At 32.1% G+C, this 22,923-nt stretch overlaps 5 protein-coding genes across 5 annotated transcripts; all 5 read right to left on the bottom strand.

Moving 5' to 3' along the window:
* Window positions 1–4,286: 4,286 nt before the first annotated feature.
* Window positions 4,287–4,958, bottom strand: LOC103491115 (glycine-rich cell wall structural protein 1.8-like). Its single transcript, XM_008450943.1, has one exon. It carries the CDS (start codon window positions 4,956–4,958, stop codon window positions 4,287–4,289), a length of 672 nt encoding a protein of 223 aa, XP_008449165.1.
* A 3,130-nt stretch (window positions 4,959–8,088) lies between these two features.
* On the bottom strand, window positions 8,089–8,817 carry LOC103490776 (glycine-rich cell wall structural protein 2-like). Its single transcript, XM_051085604.1, has one exon. It carries the CDS (start codon window positions 8,815–8,817, stop codon window positions 8,089–8,091), a length of 729 nt encoding a protein of 242 aa, XP_050941561.1.
* A 2,888-nt stretch (window positions 8,818–11,705) lies between these two features.
* Window positions 11,706–12,587, bottom strand: LOC103491114 (glycine-rich cell wall structural protein 1.0-like). The gene has a single exon (XM_008450942.1). The coding sequence runs from the start codon at window positions 12,585–12,587 to the stop codon at window positions 11,706–11,708; it is 882 nt and encodes a 293-aa protein (XP_008449164.1).
* Window positions 12,588–15,095: 2,508 nt separating this feature from the next.
* On the bottom strand, window positions 15,096–16,020 carry LOC103490775 (glycine-rich cell wall structural protein 1.8-like). The gene has a single exon (XM_008450452.3). It carries the CDS (start codon window positions 16,003–16,005, stop codon window positions 15,238–15,240), a length of 768 nt encoding a protein of 255 aa, XP_008448674.1. The 5' UTR covers window positions 16,006–16,020; the 3' UTR covers window positions 15,096–15,237.
* A 2,872-nt stretch (window positions 16,021–18,892) lies between these two features.
* On the bottom strand, window positions 18,893–19,916 carry LOC103490774 (glycine-rich cell wall structural protein 2-like). The gene has a single exon (XM_008450451.3). The coding sequence runs from the start codon at window positions 19,909–19,911 to the stop codon at window positions 19,120–19,122; it is 792 nt and encodes a 263-aa protein (XP_008448673.1). The 5' UTR covers window positions 19,912–19,916; the 3' UTR covers window positions 18,893–19,119.
* Window positions 19,917–22,923: the final 3,007 nt, after the last annotated feature.

The following is a 22,923-nucleotide window of genomic DNA, read 5'->3' as shown; positions in this document are numbered from 1 at the left end:
GAGAAGGGTTTGGGGGATAACACTTTTGTGAGGATTTCAATGGGTTACTTTAGTGGGGATAAATTGTAATTAAGAGAACGATCTTCTCCATGGACAAAGTGACAATTAATTTTACTGTGCTTGGTATGTTTCGGGAAGAAACCACACAGTTTAATTTGCAATCTAAATAGCATTACAATGGTCACAAGATATAGTAAGGTAGTAGACTGATGAGGAACACTCCTACAAATAAGAAACCACAGTAAATGAGAAATAGTATCATCAAGGGCGAGATACGTAGTTTGTTTCTTATAGCTACAGAAAACGAGAACACTGATCATCACCAACACAATCAACATTATGTTGAAGCAATCAAACAAGAATCTGAACAATATATGCAATATCTTCAAGCCACATTGAGATAAATAAGACTACTAGTCTCTGTTGTCAATACAGGGTTGCCTCTTCAAGAGGAACATTATCAAACGAGTCAGAAAGACTATTCGAATCTAGTAGTGTTGGTGACGTGATCAACAAGGTCTCGGTAATATACTAGCTAGAATGAGCTAGGAGATTGCGAGTATATTTTGCTTAGGAGATCGGAAGTATATTCAAAGTATTTTGCTTGAGATGAATACTCATTAGAAGGGGATGAAACTTTAAGGCTAAGGAAATAGTGGAGTGGTCCTAAGGCAGCATTATAGATCCAATATAGCTATAGGATCATCATCTATACTCTAATAACATGATCAACACATAGGAGGAATGATATTCCTTGAAGAGTCGTTCAACTCATAGAAAGTGTTGTATTGTGAGAATTAAAAGTAAACTTGTTTTAGACCATACAAAGTGTGTGTCAAAGAAGACACATTTTATTAGAACAAGGAAAACTACCAGAGGGTGATTTCATATACACCTCTTTAGATATAGTGCCATTGAGAAAAATACATTTTTAATTTTCATCGCCAACGAAAGAGTCACTATTTGATAGCTCTAACGGTTAAAAGAGACCACGAACAAGTGCTATTTGAGAGTGTGAAGCAAATATCTCTCCCATCATTAGTAAAATATCAAAGGTATGATATAAATAAAATGTGAATAGAGACTAAATTAGCATAAGATTTTGCTAATTCACACATATGGTAACGATTTTAATTAATTAATTTCTAACATAACAGTAACGTATGGAGGTAGATTCGGAGTATATCGAACCTCTAACCTTTTAATCGGTAGTGTTATGTTTTAATCCAAGTTGGTGACGTATAATTGGCTAAGTTTGGAGAAAGAAGGGTTTGTGTGAACTATGAAGTAGAAAAGTAGCAGCAAAAGAGAAAGTATAATGGACATATTTATGAATTTCCCACATGCAAACCCCAAATCTCTTTGTCTTTAGTGTTTTGAATCATAACAACGTGTGGGGTCGATCCATTATCTCATATTGCTTCCCCATAGTGGATCTCTCCTTTTGTTCCACACTCAACAACCTTTGCATTTCTTCTTCTTCTCGAAGAAAAGAACAATGTATAAACATACATCAGCAATCTGATCATTATACACTTTAACTAGATATATATATATATACAATTACAATACACTCTTCATATTCAATAATGATTTTCAAACTCAAATTACATAAGCCATACACAATAGCAAGAGCTATATATAAGCAGAATTGTGGAAATTGATCAAAAGGTAGTCGAGATATACTTCTAATCATAAATTTATAGAAAGTCGACAAGCGAAAATCTAATACTATGGAGTTCGTACATAAAATTCTCTTGTCCTAACAGCATGTAAATCACTCGTCGACGTCATGTTGAGTTTACTTTCAAGAATAATACTAAATTGCGAGACTTATGACACAACTAACAGTGTGTTGTAGCGATCAATGTGTACACTATTGGGCTCTGTTAGAGAGCTAATTAAGGCCCAGTACTAATGATCGAATCGATGGGTTTGAAAGTGAGATGAACACATATCGTTGTGAGAGACTCTTACCTGCAAATCAATCACAAAAGCTTTGATTTTGCATTGTGACTACCAACAATTATATTACATGTTAGAGTATTTTAAATATACATGTTATTTAATTTATATATTTAGTTCTTATATGTAAAAGTTTATTGGATGATATCTCTTTTAGTCTTTGCATTATCTAAAGTTGCATTATGGTGTTGCTAAAACTCTTCAATCAATATACAAAAAACTTTTGGTCTCATATAGACCCAAACTTGATTCTAAGTCCGTGAGATGATTTTATCTCTAGCTATTTAGATCAGAACCATGTATAAGTAGGAAGTAGTAATAACAAACTTACGTGTAACATCAAATGTGGCCGTAAAAGAATTGAAAATTTTAATGAAAAATGACGATTTGATCTCTTTAAATACTTTTTTTTAAAGAGGTTTGGATTCGTATCATGTTTTTCAAACTTTCTTTACTAAGCTAACTCAACGTATATAACTAAACACACACGTGCACACATATGTTTATAAACACTATGGATCTAAGAGGTCCGAGTTGATGTTCATATCAACTCAACCACAATGAGTATGATCCTAATGTTCTACTCTTGGATTAAGATATGACGCTAGCAATTAATTGTAGTGATGTGTATAAGAATTATAGTCGAGAAAATTTAATCATGGAGAGATTTGCTTAGAATGCATCCATTAATCTCCTTAAAAAAACATTTCATCTTCATAGAGAGGTTCAAGAGGCACCCCTATTGTGTAGGGGAACAGTATTTAATTTGTGTGATGATTAGGGCCAAAAGTAGATATGAACTAATTTCATATCAATTATTTAAGTTAGCCTTTTGATCTAAATCCTTCCACTTGCTTGCAAAGATTTACCAAGATTTGGGGCAAATAAAAAACTTAAAGGTGTAGGTGTAATAATTAAACACATATTAATAATGCATATTAATTAAAAGCCTACCAAGGCATTGAAGAACATATATTTTAAATTTATTAGGTTTAATTATTATTTTTTATATCTTTTTGTACTGCAGGTGCCATGGAGAATCATTGAGATGAAGAAATGGGTTTTCTCAAACTTCTTTGCATTTAATTACAATAAATGTATAATTAATTCCCACCTTGAGATATCAAACATTACATAATCTATTCCATTTGATCATGTGTACTATAATTAATAACAGAGGGAAAATGATCACGTTTTAAAGAGAGATAAATGTCAAAGTGATTCAATATATAATATACGTTCAAATACATATTTGCACTTAAATTAGAGTTAAGAACGAAAAATCATTCGAAAAAGCAGTTGAAGTTTTCACTTTATAAATTAAACTAGTAACTTTTTTTAAAAAAATATTTTTGGGTCAATCAGATTGACCCTCTCAAGATTTAGCTAAAAAATTTATTATTTTTAACTTGTCGATTGATCTCGTCATTTACAAAATGTTTGAACGAGTATTAGAAAAGGATGCTAGTTTTGTAAAGTAAAAACTTCCAACACACTATTTCTGGAGCTTTCGGTAAAAATTTACCTTATTAATTTTTTTTTCCCAGTCTAGATCAAGTGTCAAGTATTTAAAAACTATGTAAAAAGTAAATAAAAAAAGAACTCATCAAAGTGAGTGTGTGTGGTGAGCACCATACAATGTGTGTCTCTCTTATTTTATTTTCACGAGCTATGCTAATCTTTTTCGCATTATAAACCAAACTTCATTGTTGTGAAATGCACTTTCTTGTCTAAATTTCAACATCTACTTCATGTATATTGCATCATTATTAACCTAAGTTTTAAAATTACCCATAAATAAAAAAGTTTAATTGCTCGGTTACTCGAATCAAAGTTGAATAAGATTCATAAGAGATAAACAACTCATACAATTTTTAGTTATCAATAAGACTCACAACTCAATGCTAAGATTAACAAATATGCCAAATCGTTTGTATTAAAAATCTACCTAAAAGAAAATAAGTCACTAATTAGATTAAGGGAGTGTTTGGTTTAACTTTTTAAAGTGTTTAATTTTGAAAATATATTATTTAAAAAAAAGTTGAAATGTTAACCCTTAAAATAAACCTAATTTGAATAAAAATAGATCAAGGGTGGTAGATGGCACAATAGAAGTGTAAGTATATGGTCCAATCACTTGGTTCATACATAAATGTAATGCAAATTTTGTTTATATCATTAATCACATTCATTAGAAGAGTAACTCAAACATAGATTTAGATAACAACATTCTTGATATCCCTTATCCGATATCTTTATTTTAGCTGACATAATATAATAAATATTGGGTTCATTACTTATAAACAAAAGCTAAGGGTTTCTCAATTCCCCTTTGAGATGGAGTTTTTGACAGCATATCCACCATCATAACCTCCTTCTTCTCCACTTCCTTTGCTATTATCATACTCTCCTCCATGCACTCCTCCATTACCATAGCCACCACTAACTCCTCCACCACTCCCATATCCACTGTCACGTCCTTCATGTCCATGTGAATCTCCATAGCCATTGTCACGCCCTCCATATCCATGAGAATGACGATCGTCATAGCCGTTGTCACTTCCTTTACCTCCACTTCCATATCCTGAACCTCCAAGAGAAGGGCCATAACGATCTCCATAGCCTCCACCACCATTGTTACCATAACCATCACCATGTCCTCCTACACCTCCATATCCACCACCATTACCATATCCAACCCCACGATTATCATTTCGATCCCCATATCCATAATCACGTCTTCCACCACCTTCGTATCCGGAACCTCCAAGAGCGGAATCTCCAATTCCATGTCCTCTACTAGAGCTTCCACCATATGCATTATCATAGGATTCATCACGATGGCCAGGATCATACCCTACTCTTGGACTAGGACGATCATAACCATAGTGACGTGTACGTGGATCATAATCAAGAAGAGTTCTTGTAGCCGAAGCTAAACCTAACCCTACAAAGAGAAGAAAGGCAAGGCACAATGCTCTAAGGATAGCCATTGGAGAGAATTAGAGAATGAGTAGAATGCCAAGAAAATGCATGCATTGATCTCTTTATATAGGAAATGGGTGGGGAGGGTCTCTTCAACTTCTCTATGGTGTCCTTCACGGTAAAGAGTGTGTCACACATGTTTAAAAAAAATGGTGGGTTCATCAACTTCTCCATGGATGTCCATGAGGCAAAACACTACGTAGTGAGGCCTTTTGTCATATTAGGTACTAACTAAAGTTCGATTTTGGTACTAAAACACGTATCAATATTTTATGTAAGGCTAAGTTGATTCGATTGTCCACTTACACGATCTTGCAATATTTTGTAAGATTTAGAGAAGAAGTAAAGAAAAGCTATATAAAAGTTTAGTCGAAATTAATCGATATCCTTATTTGTCAGCTAAGTTTGATTGCTCTCATCTATTTTTTCTACCTTTCTTGTGTTATCTAAGACATTTTTTTTTAATTAGACCAAACTATATTTATGCATGTTCTCTCGTAACATATCTAGTGTTTCCATCCTTGTTGAGATCGGCTTCCATATATAGTATGAGTTTTGTTTATTTTTAGGGTTAGCTCTTTTAACAATACGGTGCGTGCATGTTTTGAGAGATTGTTTAACCTTAATCCTTATGCGCTGTTTGTGAACTTAAATGTACCTCACTGTTGAGGATGTTAATATAGTAGTCAAGTAAAACTAGGCTGCCTCCTTATTAGTTTAGTAAATCACTTAACGAGTAAGTGAGTATTCAAGATAAGTAGTTGATGTTCTTTTGAGAGGATCTTTAATTCAAAGCTTGTGAGAAGCTTTTGTGTGGAAATGTGAGGAGCTCAAATTTAGGAAGCCAAAGTTGAAAATCAGTAGGCTCAAAGCAACACCTTACTTGACTTTTGTGTATCTTTGTGATAGATTCACCTTAATATTTTAGCTCGTTAGTTTTGGCTCCAAACATTTTTATAGTTAAACGTCAAAACGATATATTAAGAGCTATTAAGAGCAACTAAAAACAATTATGTAGTTAAAGCATAAACTCCCTTCTTAAAAGTTGAAAATTCAACAAAGTAAGAGTTATATTAAAAAGAAGTTTCGAGAATAGATTAATACTAACGTAAAAATTCTTTATTAATAAAAAAATTATTTTTAAATATCAAAACTACTAGAAAAAATATTTACAAATATAGTAAAATATATCATAATTCAATGTGGTATTTTGTTATATTTGTAAATATTTCGGTTCATTTATATTAGAAAACAACCTTTTATATATTATATATATTTATCGTGTTAATTAAAAAACATCATAATTTTTTTTAAAAAAAATACAGAACTTTCCATTTTATTGACCTAAAAAAAGATGCATAGAAGCATGATAGTTTGTCTTGAGAGTCTTTTTTTTTCCTCTTTTTAGAAGATATTTATATTATTATTAATTTATAATGGTTACCAAGTAACAAAGAACATATATTTTATTAGGCCTTTTTTTTTCTTTTTCTCAACTTGATGAGAGCCACCATGAGATTGAGAGGATGAATAATGGGCTTCTGAAACGACATTGCATTACTATAATTATCTATCTTAACATATTAGTTATATTTATGCATGTGTTTCCTAATTCCCACTTCAAACTTACAATAATTATATATATATATATATATATATATATATATATATATATATATATATATAAAATTTCCCATTTCCTATACAATAATTCGTGGGAAAAAATATCACATTTTAATGATATAAAACATATTAGTATATATTTTCTCTCCCAATGAAAAGAAAAGAAAGAAAGAATCTATAATAGTGTTGTTGAACAAATGAGAGTGGTGTATACTATATCAAATATCATGGGCTTGTAAATTTAAATATGAAATGATACGATTTTATATTTTGTTAAATATCTTACCTAACGCGCTTAAGTTTAAAAGAAAACATGAATGAGGATATATGATGGTATAGTAATTTTTTTCTTTTGTCCCGTCTTTTTCTTATTTTTTTCCTTATTTTCTTTCCCTCTGTCCAGATTTCCTAATTTTCAAAATATAGAAGTAGATTCGACCATTCTATAATTTTCCTCTAAATGTCGTACTTGATTGTGATATAGGTATTAAGCAATTTATTGGTGATTGTGGTGATTATGTCATTTCGGAGGTAATTTGGACCAATTTGGAGATAAACAGCGAGACAAACCAGAGCATATCCCCTCTATCGGTTATCTCGTGGTTGGAAATTAATTTGTTTGAAGAATCGGTGTGCTTCTTGTGATCTGTTGGAAAGTCACCAAATATAGAAGCATCGAAGATAAATGATGGATCTGTTGGAGTTTTTGTTTGAGCCTAACATATCTTCTTACATTGCTCTCGAGTATTGGTGTAGTTCACTGAAAGGTAGTGCCCAAAATAGATTGGAGTAGTCGGTTCTAGATATGGGAAGTGAACTTACAATCAATACAAATATGCATTCCCAGCATTCGATCCTTCGAACTAAGGACTACTAAGCTTCCCTTCAAGAAAGGATCACCGAAACCTTTCTTAAAATAGTTAAATACATCAATCTAACTTATGTTCTCTGAGTTGGCTTGAAGAGGCTGACCGACATTTAGAGGCTAAAGAGCCCAATCTTCATACCAAGATGTGTCTAGCTTGCTCCCGATCGAATCAAACAATGAGATATCTAGTCAAAGTCACCTATTGATCTTATTCAGAAAGAAATACAATAAAAAGAGATCTAGGTCAAACTGTTGGATGATATATAATTAAATTTTATCTTTATCCACCGAATTAAACATTTTAGAAAATTGATGATTATATTTAAGATTATACTAAGCAGGTTGGTTCATTAGGTTCCGTGTTCGATCAAATCCCTGCATTATTGCTATTAATCGGTTTTGAAACTCTCATGTTATCTAATAAAAAGGAGTAGGAAGAAAGAAAAAAAAAATCTAAGTATGATTCAAATAAAATTCTTCCCAATATAAATGTGTACTCCAAATTTGTTTATCAATGAACCATTGGTTGGAATTTGACATTCAATAATGTTCTTAGATTTCCACAACATTCTCTCTAACCCAATTTCTTTATTTTATATGTTGACATAATATGAATATTGGGTTCATATAACTTAAAAAGAGGTTCCTCAATTCTCCTTTGAGATGGAGTTTTTGGCAGCATATCCACCATCATAACCTCCTTCTTCTCCACTTCCTTTGCTATTACCATATTCTCCTTCATGCACACCTCCATTACCATAACCACCACTTCCATAGCCATGAGACGAATCTCCATAGCCATTGCCACTTCCTTTACCTCCACTACTTCCATATCCTGAACCTCCAAGAGAAGGGCCATAACGATCTCCATAGCCTCCACCACCATTGTTCCCATAACCATCACCATGTCCTCCAACACTTCCATATCCACCACCGTTGTTCCCATAACCATCACCATGCCCTCCAACACTTCCATATCCACCACCGTTGTTCCCATAACCATCACCATGTCCTCCACCACCATTGTTCCCATAACCATCACCATGTCCTCCAACACTTCCATATCCACCACCATTACCATATCCAACCCCATGATCATCGTTTCGACCTCCATATTGGTAATGTCTTCCACCTTCGTGTTCGGAACCTCCAAGAGCTGAGTCTCCAATTCCATGTCCTTTACTAGAGCTTCCACCATATACATTATCATACGATTCATCACGATGGCTAGGATCGTACCCTACTCTTGGAGTAGGACGATCATAACCATAGTAGCGTGTGCGTGGATCATAATCTAGAAGAGTTCTAGCAGCCGAAGCTAACCCTAATCCTACCAGAAGAAGAAAGGAAAGGTACAATCCTCTATGAACAGCCATGGAGAGAATTGGAGAATGAGTTGAATGACTAGAAAATGCATGCATCGATCTCCTTATATAGGGAAATTGGTGGAGGGTTCATCAACATCTCCATGGATGTCTACGAGGCAAAGCACTAAGTGAGCCTTTTGACATGTTAGGTGCTAATTAAATTTTGATTTGGTACTAAAACATATCAATATTAAAGTAAGGCTAAGTTGATTCCATCTTCCCACTTACACGATCTTGCAAGATTTGATAAGGTTTAGAGGAGCATGCAACGAAAAACTTAAAAGTTTAGGTGACATGAATAAATATCTAAGTTTTAGTTACTCAGCCACCTTAGTTTGCTTAGTTTTTTTGTAGCTCCAACAATTTTTATACTTAAGTTTAGGGCTGTTTTGTTAATTGTTGTACACTTTTTTTTTAAGGGTAGGGAAGTTTTTCTGTTCAAAGGAATTGATCTGTCTGCACTTCTACTGATATATATCTCATGTTTTGTGAATATTTTCAAAGTAAAGATATAAAGTATTATAATACATATATAAATATGTACATGGTTACCAAAGGGTTATGCCGGTGATCACAACGATAATATTGCTCCAAATGATATAAAATATAATTTATCTATGAAGATATTTGTAAGAAAATCAGTTCATAGCTGATTTGGGATGATATTCCATTTTTTTTTGAATCTTAACAATGTTCTCTCACAATTAATTTTAATTACCATTTTCGGATTGAATTTTCAAGCAACTAATATCATATTAGATAACATAAACTTAACATCTTAAAACTAATATAAAATATGAGAAGAGAAGCCGATGCATGATCTTATAAACATAAAAGGTCCCTCAGTTATATTCTAGCTAGCATGAAATCCTCGATATATGCACCATTGAGAGGTAGAGATGACGTCTCTTTGAATTTATCATTCTCAAAATTGAACTTCAATATGATGTAATATTAAATAACTTGAAGTTTCATCTCAAAATCAAGTAATTATAAGAGGAGTAACTTATCAATTAGCTAGAGCTCATTGAATATTAACCGTATTAGGTGGTTTGATTTTTCTAATTTTGGGATCTCTCTGACTTATATTTTGGTCATTTGTTTTAAATCTTTGAATCTGACCCATGCATTAAAGAAAGAAAAGCCTTGAAAGATATTTTCTTGATTATTTCAAACTAATTATTAAAGAGCATTATTTGTTTTTTCTTAAGAAAAAGGACTAAAGAGCATATATTTTATTAGAGCTTTTTTTTTCTCTTTTTCCTTTACTCTTTTAAATGGTTTCTGAAACGACATAGCATTACTATAATTTTTTTACATATTTAATTATGCATTATGTTTCCCTAATTCCCACTTTGTAGATACATTATTAAATAATTTATTTCCCATTTGCTAATACAATAAATGGTTGGAAAAATTATTCACATTTTAATGATATAAGAACTCATAGTATCTTCACTCACCAAACTTTGAAAAAAAAAAGATACACACTTATAGTTATTTACTTTGGGCTGCTATCTTGTGAAATTAAATAAATCAGTACGTTTTTCTAGTTGTAATAACGCTTTTTCTACGTTATTAAAATCGATTTTTTTTTTTTGTAGTGATAGATTATTGTCTATGTCTATCATGATATAGATAAACACAAATAGTAGTCTATCGCGATCAATCGTATACCGTAGTATTTTGCTATATTTTGATTAATTTTACTATATTTTGAAAATAATCTTTTTTTAAGTAATTAACAGAAAAATGACTAAGGAACCCTATAGTGGTACCAAAAGCAAACATTAGGGATAAAATTGTTTAGTTTTAAAACTCAAGTACTCAGATGTAATAACCTAATCCAAATTCTCATTAACAAAAAAAAAAAAATTGTATATTTTCCTCAAATAAATGTTATTGATATACATATCTACATCAAAATATAATGAAGACAGAAGTATCTTTAAAGTTTTATTTTAGTTAAATATGAGCTATTAATGTACTCTCTACTTTTAATTTATTTAAAGAATCATATACAATTGAATCTATTCATCTCCACATGGACTTATATACATCAACACATTATGAAGGAAAAATAAAAACAAAAGAGTTAACAAATACGATAATTTTATTTCGACCGAGAAAATTAAAATGTGACCTACCGAAAGAAAGAAATGTGCATACTAGTGTGTTACTTATTACCCATATTTCGATGTTTAAGTCGAAGAGAGTTGAAGAATGTGAAAGAAATTGGGTGAGAATAGAGTTATACTTTTTCTAGAGATATAATGATGTATTTGTAAAATTAAATAAACTAGTTAATTAATTAGGTTATGTTAAAATAGAGTTTTGGAGTTACAATAGGACATGTCCCGTTTAACATTTTTTTGCTAGGATATCGGTCTCGGCCTTTCAAACTCGAATACCTTTTTTTATGTTTATTTTAGTCTTAATTAAGGGATGCTGCTTGACAAGAGTATGCCCCATTAGGCATTTTTCTAGGCTCAACCTGAGACTGAATCTTGTCAAGGTCAAGCGTATTGATTTGAGCAAAAAAAATACTCTTTTGCGACACAATTATTTATCTTATTGTACATACTATTTTTGCTTTGACTCTTAACATTTTCTTGACTTCGTGATTTTAGCCTTATTTGACGTGTATTATGTCATTCGATTCGATCCAACATCATGGATATATAAAAAAAGTCTATAAAAAAATAAAACAAAGTAGGATGCAATCAATTTGTCACAACAAACATAATCCAAATTTGATTATCATTGTACCCATTGATTCGACATTCGTTGGAAGCAAATTCAACATAAATTTAGAACACAACATTCTCTCTTACCCAATTTCTTTATTTTTTCGTTAACATAATATGATATTGGGTTCATTACTTGAAAAAGAGTTCTCAATTCTCCTTTGAGATGGAATTTTTGACAGCATATCCACCATCATTACCCCCTCCTTCTCCACTTCCTTTGCTATTATCATACTCTCCTCCATGCACTCCTCCATTGCCATAGCCACCACTAACTCCTCCACCACTTCCATATCCACTGTCACGTCCTCCATGTCCATGTGAATCTCCATAGCCATTGTCATGCCCTCCATATCCACGAGAATGATCGTCATAGCCATTGCCGCTTCCTTTACCTCCATTTCCATATCCTGAACCTCCAAGAGAAGGGCTATAACGATCTCCATAGCCTCCACCAACATTGTTACCATAACCATCACCATGTCCTCCTACACCTCCATATCCACCACCATTACCATACCCAACACCACGATCATCGTTTCGACCTCCATATCCAGCACCACGGTCATCATTTCGACCTCCATATCCAGCACCATGGTCATCATTTCGACGTCCATATCCAGCACCACGGTCATCATTTCGACCTCCATATCCAGCACCACGGTCATCATTCCGACCTCCGTATCCAGCACCATATCCAGCACCATGATCATCATTTCGACCTCCATATCCCACACCACGATCATCATTTCGACCTCCATATCCGTAATCATGTCCTCCACCACCTTCATATCGTCCTGAACCTCCAAGAGCAGAGTCACCAACTCCATATCCTCTATTAGAGCTTCCACCGTATGCATTATCATAGGATTGATCACGATGACTTGGATCGTACCCTACTCTTGGAGTAGGATGATCGTAATCATAGCGACGTGTACGTGGATCATAATCAAGAAGAGTTCGGGCAGCCGAAGCTAACCCTAGACACACAAAAAGAAGAAAGCTAATGCACAACGCTCTAGAGATAGCCATGGGTAGGAATATATGCTTAGAATGCATTGATCCATCTCCTTATATAGGAAACAAGGATGCATTAGCTCTTCTTAATAGTGTGGTAACTTAGTGGCAATTATAGAGGAGGCACGTGCTAAAAAACATTATTAATTTTGGATAATATAGCTCAAGGGAAGTTCAAGAGGCAAAACACTAAAGTGTTGGCTTTTCCTATGTCATTAATTAAACTAAAATCTTAAATTATAATTGGAACTAAATCATATCAATACTTTCCTTTGGATCCCATCTTCCCACTTGACACCATTTTGCAATATTTTAGAACTTTAGACAATAACCTAAAATGTAATGTGAAAGTAGTATTTAATTATCTCATGAGATTTCAGTTTTGATCTCAAAAGGTTGAAACTAGTTTATGCTAATTGAGTACTTGTTGGCATGTCTTGTATATTTACTTTAACCTTTAATATTACGTTATTAATATTTTTTTTAAGAGGACAAAACTACCATTGCTATAATTAAAGTAATTAGATGTTCCTTCTTGAGTGGTTTCAATGTCTAGGGTGTTTTCTTTTTTGTTTTAGAAAAATTATTTTAAATTACAAAATTTCTAAAAATATTTATAAACATATATAAAAAATATTGTACTAGATCACGATAGATCAAGATAAATTAAAACATATGTTTAACACGTTCAAGTTTATACCATCATCTAAATATAGCATCGTTTAGCTAAACATAACAAACCTACTTTCATATACGTCTAAACTTAAACAAACTTATATAAATTTGTACATGATTAATCAATAATGCTTATTAAAAATTCACCAATTAAAGAACACATATTTTATTAGGGCTCTTTTTCCCTTTTTCTCTTTTTGTGTACTTAAGATGCCATGAGATTGAGAGAGATGAAGTGGCTTATGAAACGATTTTGCATCACTATAATATAAAACTCAATTACATATTATATATATATGCTTATTTGCCTAATTCTTGCTTCTAAGAAACATTAAATTATTTGCCATTTGCTATAAAATATGGTGTGGGAAAATTTATCACATTTTTAACACATTTCTCAAAATATGTTTGAGCCATATTAGTGCGATTGATCACTTAAATTATACAAAATATTTTTGATGTAAAATGATTGTTTTTAAATATAACAAAATGAATTAAAATATTTATAAAATATAACGATTTATAATGATAGATGCTAATAGACACGAATAGACTTCTATTGATAATTATCAAACAATCCACGTCACTAAAATAAAAATAGTAAAATAAATTAAAACATTTACGAGCTATACCAAATTTTTTTGATTCTATTAATGATAGAAACGGATAGACTTCTATCATTGTATATTAATGGCACTAATAGAAGGATATCAATACCTATCAAATGTTTGTTATCGATAGAATCTGAAATTTTGCTATAGTTTATAAATATTTTGTCAAATTTGTTATTTTTGACAATTTTCCATTATAATATGTACGCAATGGATGATTTTGACCGTCATTAAATGTTTTTCGTTCTTCTTGATAATTTAACCAAAAAGAAAGGCAAATATTACAAAAACCACTCGATGGTTAGTTTCAATTTATAAAAGTTTGCTCTTGAAATTTTACAAATATTTATTAAACTTCTAAAATTTCTAAAGGTTCTTTGACATTCTGACTTTGAGTTTCTCCTTAACTCTACCTTGTACTTTCTTTTGTGATCTTGAATGCAATTGCTACATATCATATGTCTCAATTATTTTGTTCACAGGATCATTGGACATTTTGTTAGCCTTGGTCTAGACTATAAGCAATTGACTCAGGCGACCCTCTCCCTTAATTAGGCTTAGTTTGGCTGTCATATTGTCCTACATGAACACCTCCATCGCCACAACCACCTTTTTCGCTACCATCACCAATAGTCACCCCAACTCTTCCACCACTCCCATACCCGTTGTCACACACTCCATATCCACGACGTAGCCTAATTTTCTTTCATCGACATGTTTTATTTTTCTTTCCCTAAAAATTATCATGGTTTAGGAAGAGAGTGCAACAATGCTTTTTCTTAAGTATAACCGAGGGTAGGAAGATTTTAAACCACAAATATGCAAATCATCGTACATATATATTATTTTCTTGCAACGAGATCGTTTATAATTATTCAATAAAGGATGTAATCATAAAAAGAAAATCCCAAGAAAATGGTGAAAGTTTTTCAATTTTGTTAAAAAAACTTGGAACATCGAATTTAATATATTCAAAAATTAAATCTTAAAATTTTCTATAAGTCATTTAGGATAGGTTTGGAGTGATCATGAGTTTGATGTATTAAGTTTGGAACTTGATTAGCCCATGGCTTATGTTAAATAATTTGTGTTTAAAGGTGTTAAAGGATTATTGTTTAGTCCCTAGCTCAAAGTTTGGAATCCATAAAATAGCACGTTTGGAATGGCATACGTTGTATTAGCTAGAGTATTTCATGCATGCATGCTTGTTTGCCTTTGGAACCCATGAAACAGCTAGTTTTTATAATATCACATTCATTGAAGTTACTAAAATTCAAAGAGAAACATAACATTCTTACCTAAATTCTTTATTTTTGCTAACAAACATTGATATTAGGTAAGAATTATCGTTTTAACGATACGTTTTTTTGCCCCTTTGTTTAAGGTGCATATCCACCATCATATCCTCCTTCTTCACCACTTCCGCCGTAGCCACTTCCACTTCCACTTCCAGCTCCACCACCACTTCCATGTGCTCCACCACTATAACCGGCTCCGCCACCGACACCACTTCCACCTCCGTATCCTTTGGAACCACCATAAACTACATCATCATGGCCTACTCCTCTGCCATAGTCTCCTCTACCTCCATATCCACTTCCTCCAACACCACCGCGACCGTAGCCTTTTCCACGTGAACCTACATCACCATATCCTCCACCACTCCCTCCGCCATTACCGCTTCCATATCCGCTACCACCAAGGTCAGAGCCAACTCCAGCTCCATATCCACCACTTCCACCACTACCATAACCAACCCCATGATCTCCTACATTTCCATATCCAGAACCTCCAAGAGAGGAGCCGGCTCCAGCTCCATATCCTCCACCAGCACCACCACCATAAGATCGATCATGATGGTCACGGTCGTATCCATCATGATGGTCATGGTCGTGTCCTACACTTCCATATCCAGAGCCAGCTCCGGCTCCATATCCTCCACCAGCACCACCACCATAAGGTTCATCATGACGGTCACGTCCGTAACCTACTTTAGTGTTATGATCATCATATCCAGATTGATGTGGTGGATCATAGGTGAGAAGACTTCTGGTGGCAGAAGCTAAGCCTAAACTCACCAACAAAAGAAAACCAAAAGACAAAGTTCTAGAGATAGCCATTTGGAGAAGGGATGCCTTAGAATGCATGTATTGATCTCCTTTATATAGTGAATGGTACGGTGGGTTCAGAGTTCATGATCAGCTTCTCCACTACTTGCTTAAAAGTTAGATAAGAAATGATTCAAATATACTAATAATACTCCATGTTAGAATTCGATCTCATCTTCCACTGATACGATCTTGTAAGATTGTTTGAATGATGCAAGGGATTTTCTTTTATAAAAAAGTTATTTTTTTTTATAAATAAAGTAATTTTCAAGTAAAAATGAACTCTCCACTGATGGACTGCAGTAGGTTATCTTCTTTCTTGAGTCTATGATAGATATATTGTGAGATTTTGAAGTTTCGCCATTTCTTATGTTTGTTCTAAATTTTAGTTGGTTCAATTTTTATAACAATCTTGTAAATAATAATAACTTAGTTTTCTTTCAAAAAAAAAAAAAAAAACTTCCATCAAAGAAATTTAGATCATAACATCATAACTCCGTAGATAAACATGTATTGCACTCATTTTTCAAAAAAAATTAAAAGCTACGATAGTTAATCTCAAACTAAACCTTATAAAATAAACAAAAAATTACAATATTTGAATTTATCTTGGACTATATCTATCTATCTTTTTGGTAGGCCACTTAACTTAAGAAAAAATATAATGAGATATTTTGATGATTAATTAATAATATATAGGTAATAAAATGTAGGAAGGAGAGAACATATTTTAATGAAGTTAGGTTTGTCCTTTTGTACCACAGCCGCCATGAGATCGAGATAATATTATGGGATATGAGACGACTTGCATTACCATAATTATTTTTTTAAATATCCCCATAATGAGATGTTTTCCCATTTGCTATGTAATGGTGGAAAAATGATCACATTTTATTCATATATAAATCACATAGTGGCTTGGTAATGAGATCATTTGGATATATATATATATATATAAACCTACAATGTGTACTGAGTCCAATAATTTTTACCTAAGTGTACTTTCCTTCTACTAACTTTGGATTTCAATTTTCTCATACATGTTTCTTCATGTCAGTGCATCACTTTTTAAATGGAGAGTGTGATGAAGAGATGCTAAAGAAATGATGTATTAATTAATCTAGTTGAGATGTTCAGATACGCTTTCTAATCCTTCGATCTCTAGTACTCGATTGAAATATTAAATTAGTAATTCTTAAAGTATTTGGTGTTAATAACTTAGTAGTTTAAAATATGTTAGGATACATAGGCTTAGTAGATGCAATGGAAGATCTCAACTAAGTTTGCACCTTTATAACACTGTCATCATATATACCGTAATCAATAAGTTGATAATTTGATAAGCAGTTTTAATTTTTATTCAAACAAAAATTCATCCAACATGTACTTTTTTATCTTCCATATATTTATGAGATTTTTAATTTATTAAGAGATGATTTGTGAAAATAAAACCCAATAATAACTTCTAACTTTTAAATGAATAATAATTGTTTTTTTAGTACAATTGTGATTCAGAAGATTTAAAGCACTAATTAGTTTAGAGTTACTAATTACACATTCCAAGTTATAGAAAAACGGTTGAAAATATTTAGGTGATAGACTTAGATAGATATATATCAATATCTATTACGAAAAATAATAAATGTCTATCTAAGTTTATCAAAGTTCAATTTTTTTTTACAGTGTATAAGAACTCATGGTCCATGGTCCAAAATCCTTTGTAAAGATTTTTTTTCTAAGTTGTACTCTAAATATTTTGAGACGGATTTAATTCATAAGTTACTATTTTATTATTATTTCAACAAAATACTAAAGAATAGAGGAATCAACGTTATTTTTATTCTCTTAGTAAGAATAATCAATCAAGAATGTACTTAGATGTTCATTTACAACAAAATATTTATACATCAAATTGAGTTTTTTTTTTTTTTTTTTTATCAGCGAGAACTAGTATGTACTCCCTTTTATAAGGTGATCAATTAGAGATGTACTCTTAGAAAAACATATCATTTTCTTCTTCACTTATATAGACGTAATTATATTTTGGTTTTTTCTTTTTTGATAATATTATAAGGTGAGGGAATCAAACATTAGTCATGAAATTGACGGTGCAAGTTTTATACCAATTGAATTAGCTATTTTCCATGATTTTGGCAATTTTTGTTTGCCAAATTGTCTTTCCCCAAAGTGAATTTGATTACACCTTTTTTTAACAAGTCACAAGTGGGGATCAGGATCAGAGATGCACCTAATCATCTCAACTAGGTCAACACAATTAGTACCCACATCAACATACATCCAGATCTGAATCAACGAAATTTTCTTGCCACAAAAGGAGTTGTACAAATAAGGAGAGGCTAGAGAGGAGACTTTTCCAAAGTAAAGCAATGAGAAATAAAACAGATATACAGACAGAAAAGGATCGATCTAGAATGAGCACCAAAACATGAAAGTCATCACGCAAATCCAAACGGTCCAACTAAAAATTTGTAGACCAATCGTCCCAAAGACTTCAAAAACTAGCAACTAGAGAGTGCCAACCCAACAGGGGAGGTAGAGGTATAGAGGTAGAGGGACAAATGAAAACACAGTATGTTATCAAAATAGTTTCTTTTCTTTTTCTTTTTTTTGGATCATGTTCTCAAGATATATACTTTATTCTTATTTTATAACTGAATTTCATTTTTAAATGTATTGTATTAATAATTTAACACATACACAATGCTTAAGTAGTCAGTATATTAATTATATATAATTCTTTAAAAATAGTTTTAAACTTAATTAAAGCATATAGATGATTGTGATTTAGTCTTAAGACATTACATATGACAAATAGTTGAATATCCCGACGTTGCTATATCTTGGAATAATGTTGAGAGGCCACATAATAACCACAAGTTTAATTTGATGATGACAAAGGAGAAAATATACTTCACGTTTGTTCACTTTGGAACACATGGATTAGCTATTAATTTTTTATATATATTACATTCAAATTACTTAAAAACTCAAAGAGAATTAATATAACATTTCTTACCCAAATTCTTTTATTATTTTTTTTTTGCTAACACACACACATTGATATTAGGGTAAGCATTCTCATTTTAGCCATAAACTTTGAGCTTTCTTTTTTTCTTTCGATCTTTTCTTTGTTTAAGGTGCATATCCACCATCATATCCTCCTTCTTCACCACTTCCAGCTCCAGCTCCTCCACCACTTCCATATCCACTTCCATGTGCTCCACCACCATAACCGGCTCCCCCACCGCCGCCGCTTCCAGCTCCATATCCTTTGGAACCACCATAACCACCACCAGCCCCACCTCCTCCTCCACTCCCATAACCTACACCATGGTCTACTCCTGCACCACCAACTCCACTTCCATATCCTCCACCTCCACCACTTCCATATCCAACTCCATGGTCTCCTCTACCTCCATATCCACTTCCTCCACCGCCACCGCTACCGTACCCTTTTCCATGTCCTCCTAAATCACCATATCCTCCACCACTTCCTCCACCACCACCGCTTCCGTATCCGCTACCACCAAGGTCAGAGCCAACTCCAGCTCCATATCCACCTCCTCCACCACTACCATAACCAACCCCATGGTTTCCTACACCTCCATATCCAGAACCACCACCTCCTCCACTTCCATATCCAGAACCTCCAAGAGATGAGCCAGCTCCACCTCCAGCTCCATATCCTCCACCAGCACCACCACCATAAGGTGCATCATGATGGTCACGGTCATGGTAGTATCCATCATGATGGTCGTGTTCGTATCCTACTTTAGGGTTAACGACAGGATGATTATCATAATTATTATCGTATCCAGATCGATGAGGAGGCATATCGTAATAAAGAAGAGATCGGGCCGCCGAAGCTAAGCCCAAACTCACCAGCAAAAGGAAACCAAAAGATAAAGTTTTAGAGATAGCCATGGAAAAGGGATGCCTTAGAATGCATCCATTGATCTCCTTATATAGGGACAGGGAGTGTGTTGTTCTTAGTGGTTAAGACGGTGCACATGCAAAAAGGTGAAGTTGGATACACTACTTTCTCCATTAGTTTGTTTGTTAGTTGTTTATTTATTATCATTGTTTTCGGATTTAGACCATTTCATTTCATTCGAAGCAGTGATTCTAGAGATAAAAAAATAATTGTATTCTAAATTTGATTTTGAATTATTATATTTTATTTTTTTTGAAAAAAAGTTACTTGATAATTATAACAAGTGGCACAAAATTAGTATTAACTATTTTTCAAATGTACTTTTTAAAACTTTTTTCTCTTTAATTTTCCTTCATAATTTTAAAAACGGGTTTCTTTTTTAGAAAATAAAAAGTGAATCGATTATCAAACATACCAAGATTAGTTAGTGAATCGATTACGAAACATGTCCTTGATTACTCCTTTAATAATTCAACGTTTTTAATCTTTTTCTAGAAAAATTGATTTTCCAACTTCTATGAATTTCTCATAATCCTAAATACTATACGGTTAAATCTTGATTAACTCAACAATTATAGGTCCTAGTAGTATGCTTTTCTAGTCTCTTACTAGCAATTTTATCCTATTTTATCATATGTAAACTCAAAAGTTGATTATATTAACAAGTGGACTAAAGTTCAAATTTTATTTTATTTTGTTTTTCCAATGAGATCATTCGCACTAATATTATATTTCTAATAATAATATCGCCATTTATGCATGTTCTTCTAATTGATCTCTTTTGAGACACACAAACAATATTTAAGTTCCCATTTTCTATGTAATGGTGGGAAAATGATCACATTTTAAAGATAAGCACCCCATAATGGATATGCTATGACTAGTGCCAAACCTAGAGAAATTTCAACTTGGTTACATAATTTATTATTTAAAGAAACTAAGTGGATTAGTTAGTGAATGCACCTAAATGGTTAAATAATAATTCTAGCTTATTATTTTGTTTGTCAAGTGAACTAGCTAGAGATTGAGATCATGTATAAAGTAAATTAAAGAGAAACTAAGTGGGTTGGTGATATTATCATTCTAGAAAAGAAGATAAAAAGAGGATTTGATCTTCCTCTACTATTATGATATTTGCATTGATTTTGTAATACTTTTCAATAATCCAAAATAATTTAATGGATACAAGTTAGACTCAATAGTATTGGATCATTAATATGATCTTCGATCTTAGAGGTCAGAGGTTCAATAATCTACACCTTAGATCCTAAACCCTAAACCATTTAAAGGTTAACAATTTAACCTCTAAACTATAATATAATGAAAACAAAAAGGTTAACAATTTAACCTCTAAACTATAATATAATGAAAACATTCTCTCCACGACTATTTACAACAACAGAGACTAAAACGGTAAATTAACCAACTTTTTGAACATAAGTTATATTCATAAATAAATTCATTGTTTTAAAATTTCTGCTTTCAAATTTTCTACTGATCAGATTCTAAGTCCTTCCATCTTACTCGAGAAGCATTGGCTCCAAAAGAAATTCTAAAAAATTGTTTTCAAAATTATTTTTTATAATTTGCTTTTGCTTTCCAACTAGATTTCACAGTCATATGTGTAGATATGTCTTAAGTTCCCAACCTTTAATTAGTTACAAATCTAGACTAATTGATTATTGTAATGAGTTTAACAATCTTAATCTTTTATTGAGGTAAATAATATGTTCCACTTTTAATTTTTATACATTAATAGCAAATATAATATATTTACATAAAAATCTCATTTTATGTCATAAATGTGTCTTTAAATTTAAGTTTTGTTAAGGTTAATTTTGGACATTTTTACTCATTTTTATATTTATTTATATCCAATTTAATTTTTTTTTATTTACAAAACTCTCATTTTTGATGGAGAGATAATTTATTTATTATATAAAAGAAAATACATTTAATATGGGTTTTGTGAATTTTGAATTGGAGAAAAAAAAATGAATTCAAAGTTTGGGCTTAGGGTATGTGGCCCAAACCCATTGTAGAAAATTAAAGACGAAATTGGTTGTCTAAAATTGTAAATTATATTTTTGACATTTTCTTTTTTCTTTTTAATAAAATGCATTATTTCCTCACTTTATTCAATATTTTTTCTTTTTCTTTTTTTCTTTAATATTCGAAAGAGCTTAATACAAATAAATAAATAAATAAATAATGTCTCTCCATTGAGGACTTTGTTGGTACTTGCTAGATATTCGACAACAAGAATATACACACAAGTCAAAACAAGATTATTCAACAAAATAATTGATGTATAGAATGTCGTAATATGGACATAAAAGGATTGGTAATCCAGTTCAGTGTAAAGTTATCTATTCTGGGACCTAGAGCTTGAAGACAAGGTAAAAAAGAATTTGGTTCACTTTTTTACTGTAACCTACTTTTCAGTTACGTTTTAACTTAATTAGCTCTCCTAAGTTTGAGCTTCTCTCACTTCCACGATAAAGTTAAGGCCTACTTCCTCGATATTGAAGGAACACAAAAACTACAAACCATACGTACGTATGGACATATATTTCTTGAACACATGCTCTAAAACCTTAACACATACTCATTTTTTACATTCAAATGGCTACCCTAAAAAGAAACAAAATCTGCAACATAAATCACCCAATCTTCGAAAGATCTTAAAAGATCTTCAAAAGAAGAAAAAAAACTTCCAAGATAGAATAATCAACATGACAAGAAACAAGTTGCTTGACATAATATAAAACACGTTAAACAAAATGTTAATATTTTTAAAGACAAATGAGATGTTATGTACACATGATTAAATTTTAATTTTACATGCACTACGTACCGTTATATTTCGAAGATAAGTTTTTTTTTTTTTTTTTACGTTATCTTTCTAACTATCTTTTATTTTTCTCTCTCTCTCTAATTTGATGATTCTCAAATAATAAAAAAAGAAATGAGTGATCATAAAGAACCAAAAGAAGAAAAGG

Source organism: Cucumis melo, chromosome 6 (genome assembly GCF_025177605.1).
Source record: "Cucumis melo cultivar AY chromosome 6, USDA_Cmelo_AY_1.0, whole genome shotgun sequence".
NCBI lineage: Eukaryota > Viridiplantae > Streptophyta > Magnoliopsida > Cucurbitales > Cucurbitaceae > Cucumis > Cucumis melo.
Note: the sequence above shows the minus strand (reverse complement) of the source record. Positions and strands in the feature narration are given on the sequence as shown.

Excerpts from the sequence above, each read along its gene's own strand:
- LOC103491115 (XM_008450943.1), bottom strand. The coding sequence starts at position 4,958 with ATGGCTATCCTTAGAGCATTGTGCCTTGCCTTTCTTCTCTTTGTAGGG.
- LOC103490776 (XM_051085604.1), bottom strand. The coding sequence starts at position 8,817 with ATGGCTGTTCATAGAGGATTGTACCTTTCCTTTCTTCTTCTGGTAGGA.
- LOC103491114 (XM_008450942.1), bottom strand. The coding sequence starts at position 12,587 with ATGGCTATCTCTAGAGCGTTGTGCATTAGCTTTCTTCTTTTTGTGTGT.
- LOC103490775 (XM_008450452.3), bottom strand. The coding sequence starts at position 16,005 with ATGCATTCTAAGGCATCCCTTCTCCAAATGGCTATCTCTAGAACTTTG.
- LOC103490774 (XM_008450451.3), bottom strand. The coding sequence starts at position 19,911 with ATGGCTATCTCTAAAACTTTATCTTTTGGTTTCCTTTTGCTGGTGAGT.